This window comes from Silurus aristotelis, assembly GCF_946808225.1.
Source record: "Silurus aristotelis genome assembly, chromosome: 28".
NCBI lineage: Eukaryota > Metazoa > Chordata > Actinopteri > Siluriformes > Siluridae > Silurus > Silurus aristotelis.
The window spans coordinates 9,674,794-9,699,622 of record NC_139601.1 but is presented as its reverse complement, the minus strand read 5'-3'; the positions used below and the strand labels follow the sequence as shown (position 1 = coordinate 9,699,622).

Here is a 24,829-nt window from a genome sequence, read left to right as displayed (position 1 = left end):
CTGTATCATACAAATAAATAGCTTAAAAATCATATATTGTGATTTCTGGATTTTTTTTTTTTTTTAGATTATGTCTCTCACAGTGGACATGCACCTACGATGACAATTTCAGACCCCTCCATGATTTCTAAGTGAGAGAACTTGCAAAATAGCAGGGTGTTCAAATACTTATTTTCCTCACTGTATATTAAAACAAATAAAAAAATGTGTTCTCTAATGAATGTGTCCAGGCTGAACATCCACCATATATAACACAAGCAGAGCAAAGATGATGATGATCTTCTCTGTTCTCAGTCATGTTTACGTCGCAGACTCCCTCTGTCTCATCCACATTAGCCAGACTTAAGGTTGCCTTCTGTCTTGCTCGTTGTTAGATTTGTAGACATCATACAACTGTGGTGTGTGATGAGATGATACACCAGTGGTAGATTGAAAAAGCTGCAGAGAAAAAGAAATAGGTTGATGGGCTAAAAACAGCACACAATAAAAAGAAAAAATGTTGATCATGACACCAAATATATTAAAAATAAAGTAACGAGTCTGGTTTGAAAATGTAAAATATTTTGAGTGAAATTAAAAAGTTGTCTGAAAAATAAATAATAAAGTACTGATACTGACAATTCGACTTAAGTACAGTAACAAAGTTTTTGTACTTTATTACTTTCCATCTGTGTACTTTATCCTTAATTATACCTTTTTTTCTATTTGAACAAAGTTGCCTGCACCAATGGCAGTTTTGTTCCCTTTGAGTTTTTGGGTTCTCAGGGCATATCAGGCTGAGTGTTTGCAAAGTGAGTATTCACTTCTGTAAATATACATATTTAGCTTTTGTAGCTAACATTGAAATAAATGGTTTTTTAGAACGTTTTCAAAATGTATCTCTAAAATAAAGAAAACCAAGTGTTTATTTTTTTACACTGGGTGAATTCTAGGAGTGAGACAGAGCCTGGGTGTTGATGAAAGGGGGGTTGCTGTGGGACGGGAAGATTTAAAGTAAACTGACTCACACAGGAAAGTTTTACGCTGGTACACCGAAAACGAGTTCATGTGCATGCGCGCGCGCCACACACACACACACACACACACACACACCGAGCGCGCGCACGCTGGGCTTCGAAGGCGGTCGCGATAAAAGACTTGCCAGTTTCTTTCCAAGACCATGTTACGACAAAGATATCGCATCGATCGGACTATAGCGAGTAAGTACACGAACGTATTTTTCTTTATCAGTTGTAACTAGTATAACGATTTAAGGTGCCAATAAAGTTTAGACCGAAAACGTTTTGCTAGATGCCGAATAGAAACCATCGTAAGCGGTTTAACGTTATTCCACAGTATTTCTCATTTCTCTTATCTACGAAAACTTGTCACGTCCGCACTTAAACACAAACAGAAAAGCTCAGAAAATAAACCCTTCGCTCAGTGCGTGTGGCTGTAAAAGTGAGTACAGGAAGATGGAGGAGTTTTAAGCACATTAACGGTACAGTTTCAGGAGGTCGATAAAACGCCCTCCGTCTAACACGTTTAAACACGCGTGGAAACTTTATGAACCGCAACACTGAGTAGAGAAACTAAGTTGTGTAATAGTTAAGTTGGAAACCCTCGTCTCATTCCGACTTCAGGGAACCGGTAATTCTCATCTCTGAGATCAAACTCACTGCCAAAGGGATTTACATTGTGGTCGCACATGCTGAAACCTGTTTGATTTCTTTCTGGTTTTGGTGGATAGATTGAGCCAAATGACAGGATTGTAGTCTATATAATTGTATACTGCTTAGACTTGCAGGCAACAATCTCCGCCCCTACATCATACACCAACATGGTTATTTAGGGGGGAAATGGGGTGGCCTATAATAAGAAACAGACTGTAGTGAAATGTCAGCGTCGTTTCAGCCTTTAGGAGGCAATACAAAAAAGTTAAGTGTTGGAAGTTTGAATGTTTGTTATATGTATTGATGGTCTACTTATTAATATGTGGACACTCGAAAACTGACAAGTCTGTTACTTTAGGTGCGTCTGTGTACAGGAAGGTCCTCGTCGTGCATGTTTAGTGCTTAGTACACTTCAGTGTAGAGGATATTATAAAAAAAGAAGGCAGAGTTGGGGGTAGCTGCTTGAAATCCCCAACATGAGCTCAGAGCTGTTAGAGCAGGCTGTGGGCTCATGTTTTGCTCGTCCTATAGGAGCTTGATGGCTTTTCCTGCCTTTTTTTTTTTTTACGTTTGTGTCTAGGGCTGACTTTGGGCCTGGAAACATGAGCCAGTGAGTGCTGTCCCACAACCCCCACTCTCCCAAGTTTTTCTCTGCATTACAGTTGCACAAAATAAGCATGCTTTCACCTTCCAGAAAGTATTAAATGTCTTGATTTGTGGACCAATCTGTAAAAATATTTTGCTGCTGATTTTCTTAAAGAGAAAATATGTAGTGTTGCAGAAATGTTTACACTGCTTTCACTTTCAACAAACAGCTATGATGACTTTTGCCAATTAGACATTGCATACTTAAAATGTTTGCTTTAAATCTGTTGATATAGTTAATTATAGTAGAAGTATCGTAGATACAAACAGTTTATTATTTGAGATTAGGCATTTAAAGTGTGGTTTCAGTACAGCGTTGATTCGGCCTCATATATCCCCAAGGCGGATTCTTTAACTCTAACTTGACGCGAAGTTGCAAACAGGCATGACTAGCACTCCAGAGTGGTTGAGCCTTAGCTCTTGAGCCCAACTACTGTAGTCTGACTGGAACTTAAAATGGCATTATTCTTTGAAAACTTTCAGTTTTTTTGTTTTTTTTTAACTCTTGACCCAATTCCTGGTACAAGAAAATGTATAATTTATGAAGTATGACTCACATCATTAATTCAACATAGTAAACGATTAAACAACAGCCAGTCATCATACACTGTTAAAACAGAATAATAGCTAATTCATAATAACAGACAACATTGTCTAAAAATAGTTACAGTTTTGCTGCTTATTCATAACAATGTCTGTTTAATTACAGTAAAACAAGTTTTACTGCTCTTCTATGCTAGTTGTTCTTTACTCTCCATATAATGTTATAATAATAATGTGTCTGCTAAATACTGATAATGTAATATGTTACTACTACCCCTGTCACTGCTGTTTCTATTCCAGTACACTTTAGTCTAGTGCAAATAAACTATAATAATACAGCCCGTTTGTATTATAGTTACTAATGGGATTCTTGATTTGTACAATATAAAAACAGTATTTACATTTAACTCAACCCATTTCTTCAAATACACAATAACAATCTTGTTAGCAGTGTATTTAGCTAGTTAGTTTTTTCAATTCTTTGGCTAAAAGTTACTTGCCACAATGTTATCCACAAATAATTTAAAGTGGGACAGTTTCAGAATTTAGCTCATTTTGTGATAATTAAAAAACAGAGCTCCTAAAAACACTAACTGATGATTTTAAGTGCTAGGGTACTTTAAGAATGTGGCAGTCGCATAACTTTGGTGGAGAGTCAAGGTCTTTCTTCCTTTTTAATAAAAAAAGGTTATTTGAGGAGATTCCTGCTGAGTAAAGGGCACATTTCAATGTACAATCAAATCTGAATAGTTTGGCAAATGCTGCATGGCCCCTACACTAGGTATTGGGAGACATTAAAGGCTCCCATTTCACTTGCACTATTGTATCATATTGGTATGCTAATCAAGCTCTGGTTGGTGCCAAGGCTAAAAGCAGAACGACTGTGTGAACTGCCACAGCAATTGACCGAACTTCTTAGAGATTTAGTGATAGAAGAATGTGGTTCTTTTTTACTATTGAGAGGCTATACCACTTTTCTTAGACCTGTGAAACCTACTATAAATTCATTCTTGTTGTATACATGTCCATTCGATGTAACAAATAACACAAAGCTGCTTCTATTTAAAACACCACAAAGCTTAAGAATTTATGTAACATGTATTTTGACTGTATTGGAACAGTGGATTACATTTATTTATTTATTTAAAATTCTGTATTTTTGTAAGCATGATGACTGGGGAGGGGGAGCTTTTACTGATGCCAGCTGTAATCACAGTGTTGTGTGGGATTTAGCAGGCAGTGTCTCTCCCCACCAGTCACCTGAGTATCAGCTGACCCTTACAAAATTGTTCCAATTTCTAGTCCTCTAAATTTAAGCTCCTAAAGGAAAGGGTGAACTGGTCAGGAGCCATTTTAACATCCACCGGCACCGATTTAGAGGCGCACTGACCCCAACAATAGAGGCAGTAACAAGCAGTTATATTAAATAAATGTATTGCAGTTTTATTCTTCAGCTAAGGGACATCATCCTTGATTAATGTAGCCTTGACAAAAAAACCTTTACAGATCACAGTGAACATAATAAACAAATAAGGGCTGAAATGATTCCTTGAGTAATTTGAGTAACCTCGAGTAACAAATTATTTGCCTCGATGCTTCGTTTAGTCCATTTAATTACACACGTAGCAGTGTGTTTCACCTCGAACCATTATTACTGACGCACCACCCACTAAACTCTAGAGCGCTCTGGACATTAAACACACACTGCAGAATAAAAAACATGTAGGAACGTGGAGCAAACAGCGAGGGGTGAGGAGAAGCTTCCTATAGAAGCCTGTTTCTGTTTGCCTAACTGCCTTTTTTTCTTGCAATTTTGACTTTATTTCTCGCAATTTTGACTTTATTTTTGCCAATCGGGCAGCAACACCCCCACTGTAGAGCCAGAAAGCTTTACACATTGAAAATGAAATAGGCTACAATCAATAGAATTGCATGGTAACAAACTGAACCTCTGATCCCTGTAGAGAACTCTGTCTAACAAGCAGCTCTGGGGGAGACGGAACAAAGATGAAGCAGAGGTGGTCTTGTTCATAAACCAATAGCTTCAAGCCCACAACATGGTTACCAGTGGATGTACCAGAAATGTTAGATGTTTATGAGAAATAAAGTCAGAATTTTAAGAAAAAAGTTTAGGAAAACTTTTTTTTATGTGGTGGAAACAGGCTTCCAAAGATTCAGGCCAAAGAAAACAACAGAAAGTTTCCAAAGTTTTCAAAATTTCAAACTAAAACATAAACATAAAGGAAAGTTTTTTTTAAAGTAATCTGATTTATTTTTAGATTTGTATTTATGATTTTATATATATATGTGTGTGTGTGTGTATGTGTGTATGTGTGTGTGTGTGTGTGTGTGTGTGTGTGTGTGTGTGTATTTTTATTTTAATGTAATGTGGCAATTAAATGCACTAAATGGATTTAGTTTTCAAATAATCTTGTATGCATTTTTTCTAAAAAGGAAACAAAATACTTGTTCATTTTTTTAGAGGCCTGTCTTATTTTCTCTTGTATATTTAGTATTGCTCTTTAATAATAATTAAAAAAAAGTACTTTTTATCAAATTACTCGATTAACCATTGGAATAACACTCGATTACTAAAATAATCAATAGCTACAGCCCTAAAACAAACAGAATAATTTTAGAAAAAATGCTTTTAGGGAAAAGAATTTAAGAAAGAACTAGGTTGCATTATTGTTTACACATCACTACTTTGTTAAAACACTTTTACTCAAGCTTTTAAGATTAGATTCTGCCAATTTATCACATAATATAATATTACAATAACTTAATATCAACAATAACTTAATATCACATAATAACAATACATGGAGTGACCAGTACTTGTCAACTATTTCTACTCATTTATTGTTGTAAATAAGTCTTTTGATAACCATCTGATAAATTTGTCTTTCTTTTCTGTCAATTTTAGAGGAAAAAGGGATCTTCTTCAATCTGAATGCTTTTATTAACATGTCTATATTATTAAATAGTGCAGCCTGGCAGTTGGTTAGTTTTTTTTATATAAACTAGTTTGGAATCTTTTTTGTGTGAGGCTTTTAGCATTTAAATGTAAATCTTATTTCTGAAGTTGTTTAATGCAGCCAGGGTGGAGGTAAAACTTTGCTTGAATACTGCAATCTCAGCATTAAGCAACAGTTTTTTCTGTCTTCTTTTGCCTCATGACTACACCATCACTTCCCAGTTCTTTAATGCTTCATAAAAATGGCAGCACTGCAGGAAACGCCTCAAGAGGCTGAGCAAGAAACAACATGAAAACTGTGAATTACAGGAAGAGCAGCTGGTGATCAGTTTTTTCAATGCTGTGAAATTTGCTGCAGTCTTGGAGATTGCTGCCCAAAATGTTCATAAATAGATGCCCAGGGTTTAAAGTAAATTATTTCTCTGCAAATTTACTGCCAGTGTAGCAGGCTGTTCTCTTAGTTGATAGGTGAGCTTTATCTCTTTTCTGTGCTTATGCAAACACTCAGATGACTGACACTGTGCAAATACTCATGAGGCATCATCTTCTGTAATTGATCTGACAAATGTGCATGTATATATAGAAAGATGTGTGTGTGTGTGTGTGTGTGTGTGTGTATATATATATATATATATATATATATATATATATATATATATATATATATATATAGTCTACAGCGAATGGTGCAAAAAAGATTGAATGAGTGTTGGGATTGAGCCACGCACGTTTCTCATGATGGCCAAAAAGTATAAAATTTTATACTAATTTGAATAGAGAAAATTCTTCCATGTGTTTGGGGAGTCTGCAACATGCTGTTTGGTGTAAAACCAAGTGTGTTTTCATGTGTGCTTTTTTCTGGTCACTCAAATAAAGCCCCAGTCTCTGGAGTACAGCTTAAAGTAGTCTTCCCATCTTTGCAACTCATTCAGTGTTATTATCTCTGATTCATGCCCACCTTGAATTGAACATGAATTTTGGTCTTTCTTTTCAGACGTGTCAGGGTTTTCATGTTCTTTTATTTTGTAATAATGGATTTGATTTTGCTCTTTGGGATGTTCAAAGTATGGGATAGTGTTTATGATCTTTACTTCTCCACAACGTTGGACCAAATCCTATTTTGGGGTTCTATGGCAAAGGGAGATTAAACATATACAGGTAGTTCACAAGTTAAGATTTTCAATAGCGATACGAAAAAATTGTTAAAATATTTTAATTTCCGTACAGTATGTTGGGACGCTGCCACTATGTGCGCATCTCCCTCCTTGTGAGATGCTTTAATCTCGCCAGTGGTTGACAGAATTCAGTTGTAAATTTTTGGTGTTTCCAACCCAATTTTAGCTCTTGTCTTTCTTTCCTTTTTATATGCGTAGCCAGACACTGAAACAGGCTCGTTCGGCTCCGCCCTCCACTTGCCCGCACCAGCGCTCCTGCACGCATCCGTTGCAACATACATATATACTGTAAAGTTTATACATTACAATATTAAAAATGTGCTTTGTGCACATTTATGTACTGTAATTTGTTCAATTAGAAGAAATTACAGTATATTACCCCATACTAATAACTCATCAATTATACTGATTCTTTAGGACATCTAGTAATTTTTTGAACAGGGTTTTTAAAAATAATCTTTATTTTGTTGGTCCCAGGTTCTACTCTACCAAAACAGGAAAAACACTAAGGGGGTGAACACTTTTGTAAATCACTGGTGATTTTTGTGTTATAGTTAACTGTCCAGGTTTGTGTCCATCTGTGCCCATAATATCCTCAGATTTTTTTAAACTGACCAATCTGGTCTATGTTGTTTGTAGCCCATCTAACAATTTAATGTTTAAAGGCCATAAAGAGTGATTATACAAGTTACTAGACACTTCCTGATAGCTTAAATCAGTCTGATCCTTTTCCTCTGATCTCTCTCATCACCACTGTGTTTTGATTCGTTTTTTTGGGGTTTTTTTAACACCTCCAGTTTATGAAATTAGCAGGAAATACCCAAACCTCCCCATCTGTCATCAGCATGTATGTACAGAGATCACATTTCCTCTTTTTGATGTTTGATATGAGTATTAACTAAAGTTAATGTGTATCTGCATGAGCTTTACATTGTGCTGCTGCACATAATCTGCTGATTAGATAACTTCATACTGATAAGCCATTTCAGTTGACAATTAAGATAAAGATAAAAGGTTTGAAGTTGTTTTCAAATGTTGAATCTGCTCTTTAAGTGAGCTGAAATGTAAAAATTTTGTTTGCTTCATTAAAAAAAATGTATTGTGGTGTACAGAGGCAAAATTATGAAAATTGTGCCACTGTCCAAACACATTAAGTGTAAACAAATAATGAATATGTGATAACAATAATAAATGTTTTATATCTTTCAGGAATAAGACTGTGAAAGTTGATGCTGGCCATGTGAACTGACATTAACCAGAAGCCCAGAAGTCTGCAACTGGTTGAATAGGAAAATCTTTTTCCCCGTCTTTTTTTTGTGACTTCACGATGGTCTTCCTGTGACCCTGAGCCACATATAAGCCGCTGCAAATATGATCAAAACTTAAAGGACCAACATAATCATTCCTACCATTTTACACCTCACGCAACAATCACTTTGGATTGTAAACAAGTTTACAGTTAAATCTTACAACACTGCAACTTATCTGGCTGTTTCAGTGGGAAATTAGACAATCAATTAGTAATTTTTTATCGATTCTGGGTCCATCATGCTCAAGCCTGGAGTAACCCTCTAGCTCTGATTACATAGCTTTTCTTCCTGCTGAGCATTGAACAAGGTCTGGCTTAACCATGCTGCTGAAGAAAAAACTGTGCATTGGTGCCTTGTTTGGGGGCATCTTGTTTTTTATGATCGCCTCTCACACCATTCAGAAAAACAGCTTCCCATCTGTAATGGACGAAACTGCTCACAGCACTAGCAGTCTTCTGACAGAGATGCAAACTCAAAACAAGACTGTAACTGAGATGAGTCAGCATCACTTTTGTAGCTGCCCAACTTGTATCACAGATCCAGGAGTTTCGGACTGGTTCGATCAACGCTTTGATTATGAGCAAAAACCTTACCTTAGTTTAGACGAAAATGACATAGATCCAGACGCGTTACGGTGGTGGCTGGTAAGTACAGTATTAGGTTTTTTTTTAAATCCTGTTTCAAAAATCTAATTAGTGTGTGTGTGTGTGTGTGTGTGTGTGTGTGTGTGTGTGTGTGTGTGTGTGTGTGTGTGTGTTATGGCTGCACAATTTAGGCAAAAATGTGATAAATGTGAGATAAGGTGTTGGAGTGATTAAAAATTATTATGAACAAATTCCATACCTAACATTTTACTTAGCATTAAAGTAAGCAACAGTCTCTGAAAGGTCACACATGATTCACACAATGACATACCAATATATAGGACAATACTAAAAATACTTCCTGTTCAGTACTTTTGGCACGTTTATGTTCTTCTATCACATTATGTAGCAGATGCCAAGTTAGTCTGAAATTTAGTAACAGCACCAGACAGTATGGTATGTTGTACATCTCTTTTTTCAGTTAAAAAGTTATCCCTGGTATATGGAAGTGTGAAAACAATTCTTTATCTATTATCTGCTTTAATTCTGTGTTAAAAGGAAGTTTTCACTTTTCAATTTGTAGCTAGCAATCAATGACACTGATAAACATTTTATAGACATACAGAAGGTGTTTAGAATAAGAAAAGAAACTGTACAGAATTTGGTTATCTTGTGTTAGTTTGAGTGTCTGGTTTGGTTGACAGTAATAATCTAATATATGACTGGAGCATTTTATTGAAACTACATAAAAATAAATATTTAGTAGAGACGGTTTTCCCAATTGAAATTAAAGCTTTTAGAATGTTATGAACTGAACCTTTAACTATAGACAATTACTATAGAGTGTACACATACATACACACAGTATTTTAGGCCTCATTACTCATTCTGTAAGCTCATCAGAGAATAAACACTATGATTGTACATGAATATTTTCAGGTTCTCAGGCATTCTGTGTAACCTCACTAATGCAGCACTTTCCTTCCACCAGAGAACAGCTGGAAAACTTCAGATAGTCCCTGTTTTTACTATAAATGTTTTTCACAGGTACAGCAATTTACTGAGGTAATTCCCATAGCTGCCCTTATGATAGTGATTATTTTACCAATAATAATGTTATAATTTATACCAGTGACCATGAGTACAAATAGGCAAATGGAAAAGCTACTCTCTTGTCACAAGTCTGCATTTCACTAAACTAAGCTTTTTATTGTAATTAAAGGCTTGCAAGTTTTCATAGGCAAATTTCATGGAAATGGAGTTGAACTCAGATAAACTTGGCACTGGTAGGGGTTCTGCTGTCTTTTCTGCACAAAGCAGTTATACATACACCCCGATCTTGCTGGAGAATGAGAAATATTTTGATTCCATTACCTGAAACTTGACTTGACTTGAAAAATAAAGTGCTTTTCTTGGGGTTGATAGCATATATCTTGAGAGATAGAACGAAGTTTTCTCGTTTTGTAATGTGCATAGTTTTTATGTTCTGCTTTTTGCTATGCCTACAGGGTTTGCAGCGGTCTGCAAATGACTCGCTAAGTCAAATAATTAAAAAGATGTTTACAGTGATTTCTCACCCTGTGAAAGAAACACATCAACTAAGTCAATGTCGGAAGTGTGCGGTGGTTGGAAATTCAGGAAATCTACTGCAGTCCAAGTATGGGGATATAATAAACTCCTATTCCTTTGTCTTTCGGTATGTAATGCCAATCTCTTTCACCTTTGCCCTTTTAAAGTTTTTATTAATTTCTTAATTACTTAAAGGACTCTTTGTTTATTTTAGTAATTTGCTGCTTTAAGTGCAGAAAAGGTTTTAGTGGATAAAATGTATGTCCCATTCATGCGTCACTATCATATTGGTACCTAATGTTACATCCAACCCATGATTCAAAAACTCTGTGATACTGTATGAGGAAATATGAGCAATGCCAGAGATTCCATGAAACTCTTTTTTTTACTGCAAAGTTGCACTGGGAGCCAGCTAAATTTCTTTCTGAATTTTTTTATAGGATGAATAAAGCTATGACTGTGGGTTTTGAGCAGTATGTAGGAAACAAGACCACTCATCACATCATGTACCCTGAGAGTGCTGTGGATTTGGCTCCTGGCGTCCATCTTGTTCTGCTACCATTTAAACTGAGAGACCTTGAGTGGGTGGCCAGTGCTCTTTCAACTGGGGAAATCAAAACGTAGGTTTCTGACAGCAAAATCAGCATATTGTAGTTCAGCAATAAACAGTAATTTGAAAATGAAAGTAAACCCACTTAAAATTTTGTGGTTGTACAGACATAAAAATAATCTGCTCATTAAGCAGGCATGAGAATTAGCTTAATACAACCTCAGATGTACAACAACAATATATATTACATGTCATTATTAAATTTTTTACAAAACTTGATCCAGAATGGAGAAACCATGTGTGGGAAACGAAGTACATCTTATGATTCAGTTGCTTGCAGTTTGATCTCTATCTTATATCAGTCTTTCATATCATTGCGGAAGAATTTTGGCTCACTTTTCTTAAAAAGTTTGTTATTGAGGTTTAGGGTCATTTGTTTATGCACAGTTTTCTAAAGGTCTTGCTGCAGCATTACAGTTTGGTTGAGGTATGGACTAGACCATTGCAACACCCTTATTCTGTTTTATTCAGACATTCTGTTTTAGATTTGCTGGTGTCCTTGGGATCATTGTCCTGTTGCATGACTCAATTTCAGCCAAGATTCAATGTCTTATAGATGGCCTCACATTTGACTGTAGAATATTTATACAGAGAAGTTCATGGCAAACTCAGTGACTGCAAGGCACCTATGTTCTGTTGCTGCAATACATGCCTATATTATCACCCCTCCACCACTGTGCTTTACAAGTGGTTTGAGATGTTTTTGTTCATATGCCCTGTTTGGTTTGCCCTTAACATGGTGCTGTGCATTATGGCTAAACATCTCCACCTATGTTTCATTTCTCCATTAAATGGACATCTGTCCTTTATTTCAGTCCTTTCCCACACAGACATTTCATTCAGTTGTGAAGATATAAGCATCTAGAACAGGGGTCACCAACATGGTTGCCCGCAAGGACCACATGAGTTGCCCGTGGGCCTTTTCTAAAAATAGCTCACCATAGCGCATCTAATTTTTGTGTTTCTATTCTTTTATAAATCACACTTGCATTGGTGTGAATTTAAAAATGACAATATAAAAAAAAAAAACTTAAACAAATGTTTCATATTAGATTAGAGCTGGCTGGTCTCCAAGTTGATTTTTGTATGTTACGTAATTGATAATCTGTACAAACATGATGCAATGTAGTGCATGATTTGTTAAAAATTGTTAGTGGCTAGTGAAAATGTTGTAGAAGTGATCATTTGAAAATGTAAATACTTGCAGAGATTTATAGAAATGAAGTTTTGCATATTGATATTTATCCGTTTCCTAACTTGTTAAATCATTGTTTATAATTATTGTGAGAAATCATTAACATGATCAGTGTCTTCACATAGATGAATATCACTAGTTATTAATAATAACATAATTAAAGGTAAATTGAGCAAATTTGTTATTTCAGAAGTGTGTATCAAACTGGTAGCCCTTCATATTAATTGATACCCAAGAAGTAGCTCTCAGTTTTAAAAAGGTTGGTGACCCCTGATCTAGAACCTATATTTGATTAAATTTTCTATAATAATTTAATGATAAATGCATAAATTAAATATGCAAACATTGAAAACAAGCATTTGAACGTAGTAAAGTTGCAGTAAATCACGTTTTAAAACAAATAATAAGACAAATGCTAATAAAAGAGAATGAAATGGAGAAACGCAGCAAGCTGATAGGTCTGGTAAAAAAAAAAAGAGAAAAAATATGCATTGGTGTACAAATGCATAAGCTTTCGCTGAAAACCGCAACAGTGAACACATTTTTAATGCTTACTGCTGCTGTTATTTGCTGCTTTTAGAATTATTGTTTGTTCACACTGTTTTAATTAAATCCATCCTTATGTCGCGATCGAGGTGATTGTGCAACCTGATGCTCAAGTCATGACAGAACAGTTTCAGTGCGACTGTCCTGAAGTTACAAACAGTTTATACAATAGCACGTCATTGAACTGTACCATATAGACATGATGAGGATTATGCAGTTTTTGCTTGCCGTGCTGATGTTTCGCCTTCATGTGCTCGTGCATCACTGTGGTACTCCCATGTCACATAAGATCAACTTTGTATAAGTTGTAGATTACAGTCTCTGTTGCCTTCATAACGGTATTCTTTGACTGAAGTTAATGAATTTAAGCCATGTTGCCATGCTTTTTTTTTTTTTTCAGAGAAGAGGCTTCTTCCTGGAAACCCTTTTAAACAAACAATACCTATTTCAGTCTTTTTACTAATTGCAATTCTTGTTGTAATTCTCGGCTGCAATTTCTCTGCACATTTCTCAGTTTGAACATGGGGTAACAGTCTAATTCTTTCTTGAAATATCCCAGCAATGTAAGTTGAGGTTAGAGTGCAGGTCAGCCATGATAAAGAGCTCCTGGAGCACAGAGGATTAAGGGCCTTACTCAAGGGCCCAGGAGTGACTACTTGGTAATACTGGGGCTTGAACACCTGACTTTCCATTCAGTAACCCAGAGCTTACTGAGCTACCGCTTTCCAATGCTAGCTCATTGGTAAGGAATGTCCTTATATACAGTGGGTACGGAAAGTATTCAGACCCCCTTAAATTTTTCACTCTTTGTTATATTGCAGCCATTTGCTAAAATCATTTAAGTTCATTCTTCTTCCTCATGAATGTACACACAGCTCCCCATACTGACAGAAAAACACAGAATTGTTGACCTTTTGCAGATTTATTAAAAAAGAAAAACTGAAATATCACATGGTCCTAAGTATTCAGACCCTTTGCTGTGACACTCATATATTTAACTCAGGTGCTCTCCATTTCTTCTGATCATCCTTGAGATGGTTCTACTCTGGGTCCAGAAATTTTTGATAATACTGATTGGACTTGATTAGGAAAGCCACACACCTGTCTATATAAGACCTTCCAGATCACAATGCATGTCAGAGCAAATGAGAATCATTAAGGTCAAAGGAACTGCCTGAAGAGCTCAGAGACAGAATTGTGGCAAGGCACAGATCTGGCCAAGGTTCCAAAAAGATTTCTGCTGCACTTAAGGTTCCTAAGAGCACAGTGGCCTCCATAATCCTCAAATGGAAGACGTTTGGGACGACCAGAACCCTTCCTAGAGCTGGCCGACCGGCCAAACTGAGCTATCGGGGGAGAAGAGCCTTGGTGAGAGAGGTAAAGAAGAACCCAAAGATCACTGTGGCTGAGCTCCAGAGATGCAGTCGGGAGATGGGAGAAAGTTGTAGAAAGTCAACCATCACTGCAGCCCTTCACCAGTGGGGCTTTATAGCAGAGTGGCCCGACGGAAGCCTCTCCTCAGTGCAGGACACATGAAAACCCGCATGGAGTTCTCCAAGATGGTGAGAAATAAGATTCTCTGGTCTGATGAGACCAAGATAGAACTTTTTGGCCTTAATTCTAAGCGGTATGTGTGGATAAAACCAGGCACTGCTCATCACCTGTTCAGTACAGTCTCAACAATGAAGCATGGTGGTGGCAGCATCATGCTGTGGGGGTGTTTTTCAGCTGCAGGGACAGGACGACTGGTTGCAATCAAGGGAAAGATGAATGCGGCCAAGCACAGGGATATCCTGGACGAAAACCTTCTACAGAGTGCTTTGGACCTCAGACTGGGCTGAAGGTTTACCTTCCAACAAGACAATGACCCTAAGCACACAGCTAAAATAACGATGGAGTGACTTCACAACAACTCTATGACTGTTCTTAAATGGCCCAGCCAGAGCAATGACTTAAACCCAATTGAGCATCTCTGGAGAGACCTAAAAATAGTTTTTCACCAACGTTTACCGTCCAACCTGACAGAACTGGAGAGGACCTGCAAGGAGGAATGGCAGAGGATCCCCAAATCCAGGTGTGAAAGACTTGTTGCATCTTTCCCAAAAAGACTCCTGGCTGTATTAGATCAAAAGGGGGCTTCTACTAAATACTGAGCAAAGGGTCTGAATACTTAGGACCATGTGATATTTTAGTTTTTCTTTTTTAATAAATCTGCAACAGTGTCAACAATTCTGTGTTTTTCTGTCAGTATGGGGTGCTATGTGTACATTCATGAGGAAAAGAAATGAACTTAAATGATTTTAGCAAATGGCTGCAAAATAAAAAATAGTGAAAAATTTAAGGGGGTCTGAATACTTTCCGTACCCACTGTATATATATAATTGCTGATGTCCTTCATCCTTCATGTTGAGTTAACACACACCTGAAGGCTCCAGACCAGCAAACTGCTAAGACATAGGCTGTTATAGAGGTGGTCACATTTGCTGATGATCAGTTAATTAAGTGAATTAAGTATCAGCACCTGGATGCTACTTGATATGTAAATGATGTGTTCTCCATCTGAGGTTGCATTTTAAGACCTGCTATGAAGGTGTACTTTCATTTTCACACAAATATAAATGTGACTGTATGGTTTATTGCTTTCCCAACTGGCTTGTCAATAAACCGAAACAAGCACTTATATATTTATTTACCCCTCTCCAGGACCTACATGAGAGTGAAAGAACTTGTGAAAGCAGATAAAAATAAGGTGACTGTGATAGAGTAACACAATGATTGATATGAGGTCAGATGCATGTGTCTGAAAATTATAGATTTCTGAATGACTAACTCGAAATACACACCTTATTTAATGATGTGTTTGAAGGTGATCGTGGTGAACCCAGGCTTCTTTAAGTACACTCATGACCGCTGGACAGAGCATCATGGCAGATACCCCTCTACTGGCATGCTGGCCATTGTGTTTGCGCTGCACATTTGTGATGAGGTGTGTGCATCTGAATTACACCATATAGTGATAACTTTACACCCACATACAAATTATAATAAAAATCACTATATATCCAGAACTTTGCATCTGGACAGGAAACATATTGTAAACATTTAATGTAATCACATTCTGTACAAGCAAATAAACATGAACACAATTTGGTGTGTGTGTGTATATATATATATATATATATATATATATATATATATATATATATATATATATATATATATATATATATATATATATATATATATATAAAATTACATTACCTTACATTATGTAATTATATGTTTAAAAGCGTTTTTTGTTACTCCAGATGATACTTTATTTTTAGTTGTGATTCAATTTGCAACAATTTAAATTCCTTCTATTTTTTTGGCATGAAATTATTTTTCCACTTATCAGCACAGTGCAGCTAAGACCATTTTTATTTATTTTTTCTATTTTGCTCCTTTTGATTCCACAGTCTCTTTATTATAATATGGTGTAAATCAACATCATAATCAAACAATAATTAATATAACAATTAATTTACATTTTTGAATCATATATTATAACAATAAATGTAGAAAGGACAGCTCCTTTAGTGTGATATATAAACCTACCATAAGCTTGCTTGGTCAGTGTGGATTAAAACAACTGAACTAAAACATAAAAGAAAAAAACAGTTTATTTATCCAGTGCAAACATTTACAATTTTTATTGAGGTTGTTCTCTGATTCTGTGTTGGGGAAATAATTGAATATCTAAAGAGATTTAGTTTCTTATTAAAGAAAAATTCCCCTTATTACTGCTACTGCTTCATGCTCTCTGCTGTTGCTGCTACAGAATATTAAACTAATTCATGTTCATTGTGCAAAAAACAGAGATTGCTGAAATCTTCATTATTAAATTTGCAGAGATTACACAATTAACATGAACACACTGAAATCCTTTCCTCATCCTAATGTCAGACTTAATTTGGATGCGATATACAGTGAGGAAAATAAGTATTTGAACACCCTGCTATTTTGCAAGTTCTCCCACTTAGAAATCATGGAGGGGTCTGAAATTGTCATCGTAGGTGCATGTCCACTGTGAGAGACATAATCTAAAAAAAATCCAGAAATCACAATACATGATTTTTTTACTATTTATTTGTATGATACAGCTGCAAATAAGTATTTGAACACCTGAGAAAGTCAATGTTAATATTTGGTACAGGAGCCTTTGTTTGCAATTACAGAGGTCAAACGTTTCCTGTAGTTTTTCACCAGGTTTGCACACACTGCAGGAGGGATTTTGGCCCACTCCTCCACACAGACCTTCTCTAGATCAGTCAGGTTTCTGGCCTGTCGCTGAGAAACACGGAGTTTGAGCTCCCTCCAAAGATTCTCTATTGGGTTTAGGTCTGGAGACTGGCTAGGCCACGCCAGAACCTCGATATGCTTCTTACAGAGCCACTCCTTGGCTATCCTGGCTGTGTGCTTCGGGTCATTGTCATGTTGGAAGACCCAGCCTCGACCCATCTTCAATGCTCTAACTGAGGGAAGGGGGTTGGTCCCCAAAATCTCGCAATACATGGCCCCGGTCATCCTCTCCTTAATACAGTGCAGTCGCCCCCTGTCCCATGTGCAGAAAAACACCCCCAAAGCATGATGCTACCACCCCCATGCTTCACAGTAGGGATGGTGTTCTTGGGATGGTACTCATCATTCTTCTTCCTCCAAACACGTTTAGTGGAATTATGACCCAAAAGTTCACCCAAAAGTCCAGCTCCTCCCGTGTAGTTCTGGGCTGATTTCTCACCTTCCTTAGGATCATTGAGACCCCACGAGGTGAGATCTTGCATGAAGCCCCAGTCCGAGGGAGATTGACAGTCATGTCGGGGAGTTTTTCCTTGCCACAGTCTCCAGTCGCCACCGGCTTGCTTATCAGGGACAAACTTACTCATAAAGAACATATTCATTTTTAATCACCGCATTATCTGTGTAAAGCTGCTTTGAGACAATGTTCATTGTTAAAAGCGCTATACAAATAAAAATGAATTGAATTGAATTGAATGTTTAGCTTCTTCCATTTTCTAATGATTGCTCCAACAGTGGACCTTTTTTCACCAAGCTGCTTGGCAATTTCCCCATATTCCTTTCCAGCCTTGTGGAGGTGTACAATTTTGTCTCTAGTGTCTTTGGACAGCTCTTTGGTCTTGAAGATGTTAGTAGTTGGATTCTTACTGATTGTATGGGGTGGACAGATGTCTTTATGCAGCTAATGACCTCAATTCTAGCTGATAGACAGGTGTTCAAATACTCATTTGCAGCTGTATCATACAAATAAATAGTTTAAAAATCATATATTGTGATTTCTGGATTATTTTTTTTAGATTATGTCTCTCACAGTGGACATGCACCTACGATGACAATTTCAGACCCCTCCATGACTTCTAAGTGGGAGAACTTGCAAAATAGCAGCGTGTTCAAATACTTATTTTCCTCACTGTATATTTGACTACCACCAGAAGTCGACCGAGACCGATAGCTAATTAGGATCATACTTGCCAATAAACGATTAATCAACCAATAATTTGTGCTGAAGCTAACTTTAAATAGCAATAATAATAATAATAATAATAATAATAATGGTAATGTTTAATATATTTAATTGCAACTAACCAAATGGAAAAAATCATTCCGACTTATTTTGTATTTTACATTTATATTTCACACTGATCTGTGAATCTCAAATCAACATACCATTACATTACCACATGAGAGATTTTATTGCTTTTAGTGAAGCAAGGTAAAAGTTATCTCCTTTTACTTTTTAAATCTAAAACAGGAAGGTTGTAATGACTGGAAAACATCTAGCTATCAGTATGTTACAAATATATGCTGTAAGTCACAGAATGTGGCTTTGTTTGTTCTGTGAGCTGCACATCTGTTTTCTCACTTACACCTTCGTGGAAATAAAAACTTTTTTTAATGGATTTCACTCTTTAATCTCATGTCCTGTGAAACTTTCCAACAAGGGGGGGTGTTTGTATGTATAAGGCCTGGAGTCATTTAGTTGTGTCCTCTCCTTCCAGGTTTCAGTGTTTGGTTATGGGGCAGACTCACAGGGAAACTGGCATCATTACTGGGAGGAAAACAAGTACGCTGGAGCTTTCCGTAAGACAGGTGTGCACAACGCTGACTTTGAACGGGAGATCATCCTGAAACTGGACGCAGCAGGCAAAATTAAACTCTACCCAAAGGTGGAACATAAGCCTTTAATTAACATTACATGAATGAATAACAACCCCATGAGCATGTAACGTATTAAAGCCGAGCCAAAGAAGAGCCACGTGTAGCTGTGTCCACCCAGCTATTAACTGACCACTGTGAGATGTGCTGAACCAAACCCACTGACAACAAGCTGTATTCTCTCCAGACCAAACAATATTTTATTATTTTTAAAGCTCTGTTGTTGTTAAATGCTCAACCAGGCCTTGTGAAGGTACAGAAGGTAAGAAAATTAAGCATTTGAAAGCATCTATGGGGAGCAGCTTAAGGCTGATTTGTCCACACTGTGCTTTACTGAATATCCTTATAGACACTGGAGATATAGGCATCGTTAGACTCAGTGTAATTGCAATGACCAAAATAATTAAAGTATTAAATTTCATGTAAGTTAAACACATATAAGACAACACTTTATAGTGCAGATGACAGCAAAATATAGTTTGCCTTACACTTAATGAATGACCACAGCAAATTGTATTTATCTTGTACAGTTCATTGGCAAATATGATAGGTAATATTTTATGGGCATTGATTTTTGGACTATAATGCATCGTGGTTATACAAAGAAGACTATCGTAGAGAGCAAGCTTGTGTTTGCAGCTACAGTGTGTTGCATTAGTTTTCTCTTTACCACACTGACCTCCTGGAGCAAAGGGGATGAATATTTTTGCAAGGTATTATTTGTAAATCATATTGGACGGTTTGAAACGTCATCCGTTCACAGCATCAGGCATTTGTGGCCTTTTCACAGCAACACTGATCAAACAGAAACATCACTTTAGTTTTTTTTTTCTTTGATATTCAAGTGTCTGGGTTTTAGTCACATGCATATTGAACTCCTGCCTTTTATAACCTGTGATTTTTTAGTAATAATCAGAATGCCTGATTGTAGTCATTGGAATTAGACAGAAATGAAACAGGGATACTCAAAGTCATTGTGTTATTATTAGAATTATGTTCCATTAATCTATGACTGTGGTTTAATTTGTGATTTTTATGTTCATGAATGTATTATTGTTCATGTTATAGACTTTTTTGCCCTGTGTCAAAGTAGTGTTATTACTGTGGTCTACTGAGACAAAGTCTTGCCTTGAGCACAAATTCACTTAAAAGATAATCATTCCACTAAGATAGAAGAATAGATAAAATGGCCCGTATGATTTTGTATATGCATGAAAATTCAACATTGGCGGACTTAGACGTTTGTTTTCAATAGCATTTTAATTAAAAAATCAAATATTAGAAATTATAAACAATAAAAAGATGAGATTAAACAGCAAAGGAGAAATTGCTAATACAGAATGCTATGCCATTTGTTTTAGTTAAATTCAATAGTTTGTATTTCAAGTTGTACTTCATAATATACTTGAGGGTAACAGGGTTGTTAATTCTAGGTGTTGACCTCATAAACATTAGTCACAGGCCTTATCTTGTACTCAAGTGTGCAAGTAGAAAAATAAAGAAGTAAATCACTCATCTTGAATATTTGTCATTTATACAATAATACAGATCGTACATAGCTTTTAAAATTGGCCAAGCAAGTTGTCTTACTTTCTATGAATTCAACATTTAACACATTAAAACACACAATACATGTCCACAATGACACATCTGGGCTCTAAGCTAAGTCTTTGAATAGGTTCCTGTCCCCAATGCATTTGAAATAACGTTTTCAGAGCAAAAACATTGTTTTAAAAAAGGATTTCACAAATCAGGTCACATCTTTGTCTTCTAAATAAAACAGTTTTAGGATTAGAAACATTTCAAACTGTAGACATGCAGTCCTGTTTACCCATCAGGAATGCATGAAAGCACAGTAAACACCATCTATAAAAACTACAGCACTTGGAGTTGAGGTGATAAGTTTATAGTTTAATGGATTTAAAACAAAATAACTAAATAAATGGTTCAAATAAAACTAAACCTTTATATTTAATACATCCATGTAATTCAAGACTAAAATGAATTATCACGAGGCAATAATTATATTGTGTATAAAATAAAAATATAAAAAAATGTATTTTGTGTATTTAAAAAAAAAAAAAACATTTTAGATGACTTTTTTATTATTCTTCTGATGTAAAATTTTACATCATTAGTAAAAATATTACGGATATAATCATTCATGATAATACACAGCTCATCAGAGTAAAGCGCAGATATTATACTTGTGAGTTTTGACATTTTAATAGTCCCTATAAGACTGCCACTGACAACAATATCTATTGATGTTTACACCAATAATATTATTTCCATACCTGCTAACTTTTATTAATTATGAATAGGAGTGCTGTAGTTTAATAGCAAGTATGCTACTGTAAGTTAGCACTCAATATATGCCAAAAGGACCAATTTTATCTTGGAAAAAAAGAAAATGAACAAACTGACATGAATTTGGAACAGTGTAGGTATTTTGGTCTCTGATTCTTTGATATTAACTGAGATCTTGAAGCCCTGCCACCTTTCCCATCTCACAACTGGATTTACAGAGAAGCTCACTCAAGGTAAAGAGAATTTATTAACAAAACAAATATATAAAGTATATATTCAATTAGGGTAACTTTGGATCATTATTTATTCAGGATGGATTAAAAACATCACTTTATTCCCTGAAAGTGAAAAAGGACAGTGTTGATCTGAAGAAGATCAAACAGTTCTTTAATGGCATGTCAAGCACTTTACAAATAATTGTAATAGTAATGATAACGAAGAATTGATCGAATACACAGGTTTTTGCTCTTCTGTACCATTCATTATGCAATAATGTTCTTATATAAATAATGTTTTTCACAGTTTACTGAGCATAAATGCAGAACCCCCTACAAATTCACCTACAAAAAAGAGTTTTTATTAAATCCAGGAAACATTTTGGACGACTGAGAATATTCTGCCTTCCCTTATAATTATCAAGTTTCTGCTCTTTAAGTGTAAGGAATGTGAAAATGGCAAATACATTTTTGATTACAATATAATAATATAAACAGCTCTGCTACACTGGTCTAGGACTGCAGGTTGCATGAACAGTTCAAAGTCCATCATTGAACAGCACACCTCAACAATGATAAAACTGAAATAAATGGATATTGGGTGCCACCGAGATGAGTATGGGTTTCCTTTTGAGCCTGGTTTCTTTCAAGGTTTTTTCCTCATACCATCTCAGGGAGCTTTTACAGTCAACACTGGCCCGTATATTAGGGATAAACATATAAGGAACAAACATTTGCGCTAAACTTAAAAAATAAACTCATAAATCGGATTGCTTGAGCCTGAACAACTTCTGAGTGTTATATATTACTTTGTGCTGTGTAGTTTTTACAAGTGCATCTGAATAAACCAGAACGTCATTGAAAAGTTCATTTATTTCAGTACTTCAACTCAAATTGTGAAACTCGTGTATTAAATAAATCCAGTGCACACAGACTTAAGTAGTTTTAGTCTTTGGCTCTTTTAATTGTGATGATTTTGGCTAACATTTATCAAAAACCCACCAATTCCCTATCTCAACAAATTACAATACTTCTTAAGACCAATCAAAAAAATACTTTTAGTTAATTGTTAGCCTTCTGGAAAGTATCTTCATTTATTGTATATGTACTTAATTGGGTAGGGGCTCCCTTTGCTTTAATTAATAAAATTCGGCTTTGGCATGGAGGTGATCAGTCTGTGGCACTGCTGAGGTGGTATAGAAGCCCAGGTATCTTTGACAGTGGCCTTCAGCTCATTTGCATTTTTTGTTCTCTTGTTCCGCATTTTCCTCTTGACAATACACCGTAGAGTCTCTATGGAGTTCAGGTCTGGTGAGTTTGCTAACCAATCAAGCACACCAACATCATGGTCATTTAACCAACTTTTGGTGCTTTTGGCAGTGTGGGCAGGTGCCAAATCCTGCTGGAAAATAAAATCAGCATCTTTAAAAAGCTGGTCAGCAGAAGGAAGCATGAAGTGCTCTAAAACTTCTTGGTAAACGAGTAGAGTGACTTTGGTTTTCAAAAAGCATAGTGGTCCAACACCAGCATTTGAGGTGACATTGCACCTCAAATCATCACAGACTGTGAAAACTTAACACTGAACTTCAAGCAACTTGGGCTATGAGCTTTCCCACCCTTCCTCCAGACCCTAGGACCTTGGTTTCCAAATGAAATACAAAACTTGCTCTCATCTGAAAACAGGACTTTGGACCACTGGTCAACAGTCTAGTTCTTCTCGTTAGCCCACTTAAGATGCCTCTGACGTTGTCTGTGGTTCAGAAGTGGCTTATCAATAGGATTACAACAACTGTAGCCAAATTCCTTGACACGTCTGTGTGTGGTGGCTCTTGATGCCTTGACCCCAGCCTCAGTCCATTCCTTGTGAAGTTCACCCAAATTCTTGAATCGATTTTGCTTGACAAGCCTCTAAAGGCTGCGGTTCTCTCAGTCTCGGGTTCTCTCTATGAACAGCCAGCTTCTGGCAATGAATGTTTGTGGCTTACCCTCCTTGTGAAGGGTGTCAATGATTGTCTTCTGGACAGCTGTCAGATCAGCATGCAGTCTTCCTCATGCAGTAGCCTAGTGAACCAAACTGAAAAACCATTTTGAAGGCTCAGGAAAACTTTGCAGGTGTTTTGAGTGGATTAGCTGATTGGCATGTCACCATATTCTAATTTTTTTTTTTGAGATAGTGAATTAGTGGGTTTTTGTAAAATGTGAGCCAAAATCATCACATTTAAAAGAAACAAAAATGTAAACTACTTTTTTCTGTGTGCATCGAATCTATTTAATACACGAGTTTCACAATTTGAGTTGAATTACTGAAATAAATGAACTTTTCCACGACAATCTAATTTATTGAGATGCACCTGCAGGCCGATCAAGATGCAGGCCTGTGCATTGCCTTTCAATACTGATCATTCATAATCTCTCAATCACATGGGCTGTCAGCACTGCTTGCTCAGGAGTCTTCCAGTGTTTCTACCTTGCTTTATCTTGACCTCCTTTGCTCAGCGTCATTCAGGAAGTATGGAGACAAAAGATGCAGGAAACAGGCCAGTCTTATTTGGCTGTCCCTCAATGTAGCCATGCTGAAAGGAAAGTTTGTTGATTAGAGTAAGACCTGAAAAATTGCATAGTAAATATTTAAAAAAGGAAACTTAATTTTCTTTAACTTACAAATGTGGTTAATATTTTACTGGAAAATAAAAAAAATGTATGCTGCACAAAACTTAAAAGCCTTGTGTTGGTTTCATGTGATTCTTTACCACAAATTATTACATTCTGTCTCCCCAGTGTTTGTTTCCCAGAGAACTACCTACATCCTGAAATGTATTTCTTATATTAGGCTTGCAGGGTTTATTGTGTTCAGCAGAGCTGCACATGTAGAGTGTTATTTAAACCCACTGGAGACTCTTAGATGACTGACAAGCAACACAGACAGATTAAAACATAAGCAGATTATGGAACAGGGATCTGGCCTAGTCAATTCCTTCTGTTCTTTAGTGAACTAAGCATTCTGCTACGGTGCTGTCAGATCCCATGAGATCCTTACTGCTTTGGTAAAATCAACTCCTGCTACATTTGCTTAACGGTGTATTAGACCACTACAAGAAGATTCAGTGTTAATTAACTTAATTAAATGAAAGCACAGAACCTGACTGAGCAACTATAAGCCCACCCTTTTTCAAAATAGTAATCTTTTAGCCGAGGCTCTTATCACTCTCACCTTCTGTAGGGGTAAATGGAGATGACTTACAGTAATGTAAAATAAAATCTATTAACATGTTTCACTAAAAAAAT

At 36.3% G+C, this 24,829-nt stretch overlaps 2 protein-coding genes across 3 annotated transcripts in view; one reads left to right on the top strand and one right to left on the bottom strand.

Moving 5' to 3' along the window:
- The first annotated feature begins 1,000 nt into the window (after positions 1–1,000).
- On the top strand, positions 1,001–20,534 carry st3gal8 (ST3 beta-galactoside alpha-2,3-sialyltransferase 8). Its single transcript, XM_083534258.1, has 7 exons — positions 1,001–1,199; positions 8,202–8,946; positions 10,395–10,582; positions 10,896–11,075; positions 15,510–15,555; positions 15,673–15,792; positions 18,863–20,534. Exons 2-7 carry the CDS (start codon positions 8,623–8,625, stop codon positions 19,061–19,063), a joined length of 1,059 nt encoding a protein of 352 aa, XP_083390384.1. The 5' UTR covers positions 1,001–1,199; positions 8,202–8,622; the 3' UTR covers positions 19,064–20,534.
- Positions 20,261–24,829, bottom strand: part of unm_sa1614 (un-named sa1614) — a 33,871-nt gene continuing 29,302 nt past the window's right edge. For both annotated transcript variants that reach the window (XM_083534087.1, XM_083534086.1), the window contains exon 28: positions 20,261–24,117. In XM_083534087.1, coding sequence (XP_083390213.1) covers positions 24,043–24,117 — 75 coding nt within the window. In that variant the 3' untranslated portion in view covers positions 20,261–24,042. The remainder of the gene's footprint in view (positions 24,118–24,829) is intronic.

Coding starts and splice junctions, on each gene's coding strand:
- st3gal8 (XM_083534258.1), top strand. CDS start 8,623: ATGCTGCTGAAGAAAAAACTGTGCATTGGTGCCTTGTTTGGGGGCATC. Junction 10,583..10,895: donor TCCTATTCCTTTGTCTTTCG/GTATGTAATGCC, acceptor ATTTTTTTATAG/GATGAATAAAGCTATGACTG. Junction 11,076..15,509: donor TCAACTGGGGAAATCAAAAC/GTAGGTTTCTGA, acceptor ACCCCTCTCCAG/GACCTACATGAGAGTGAAAG.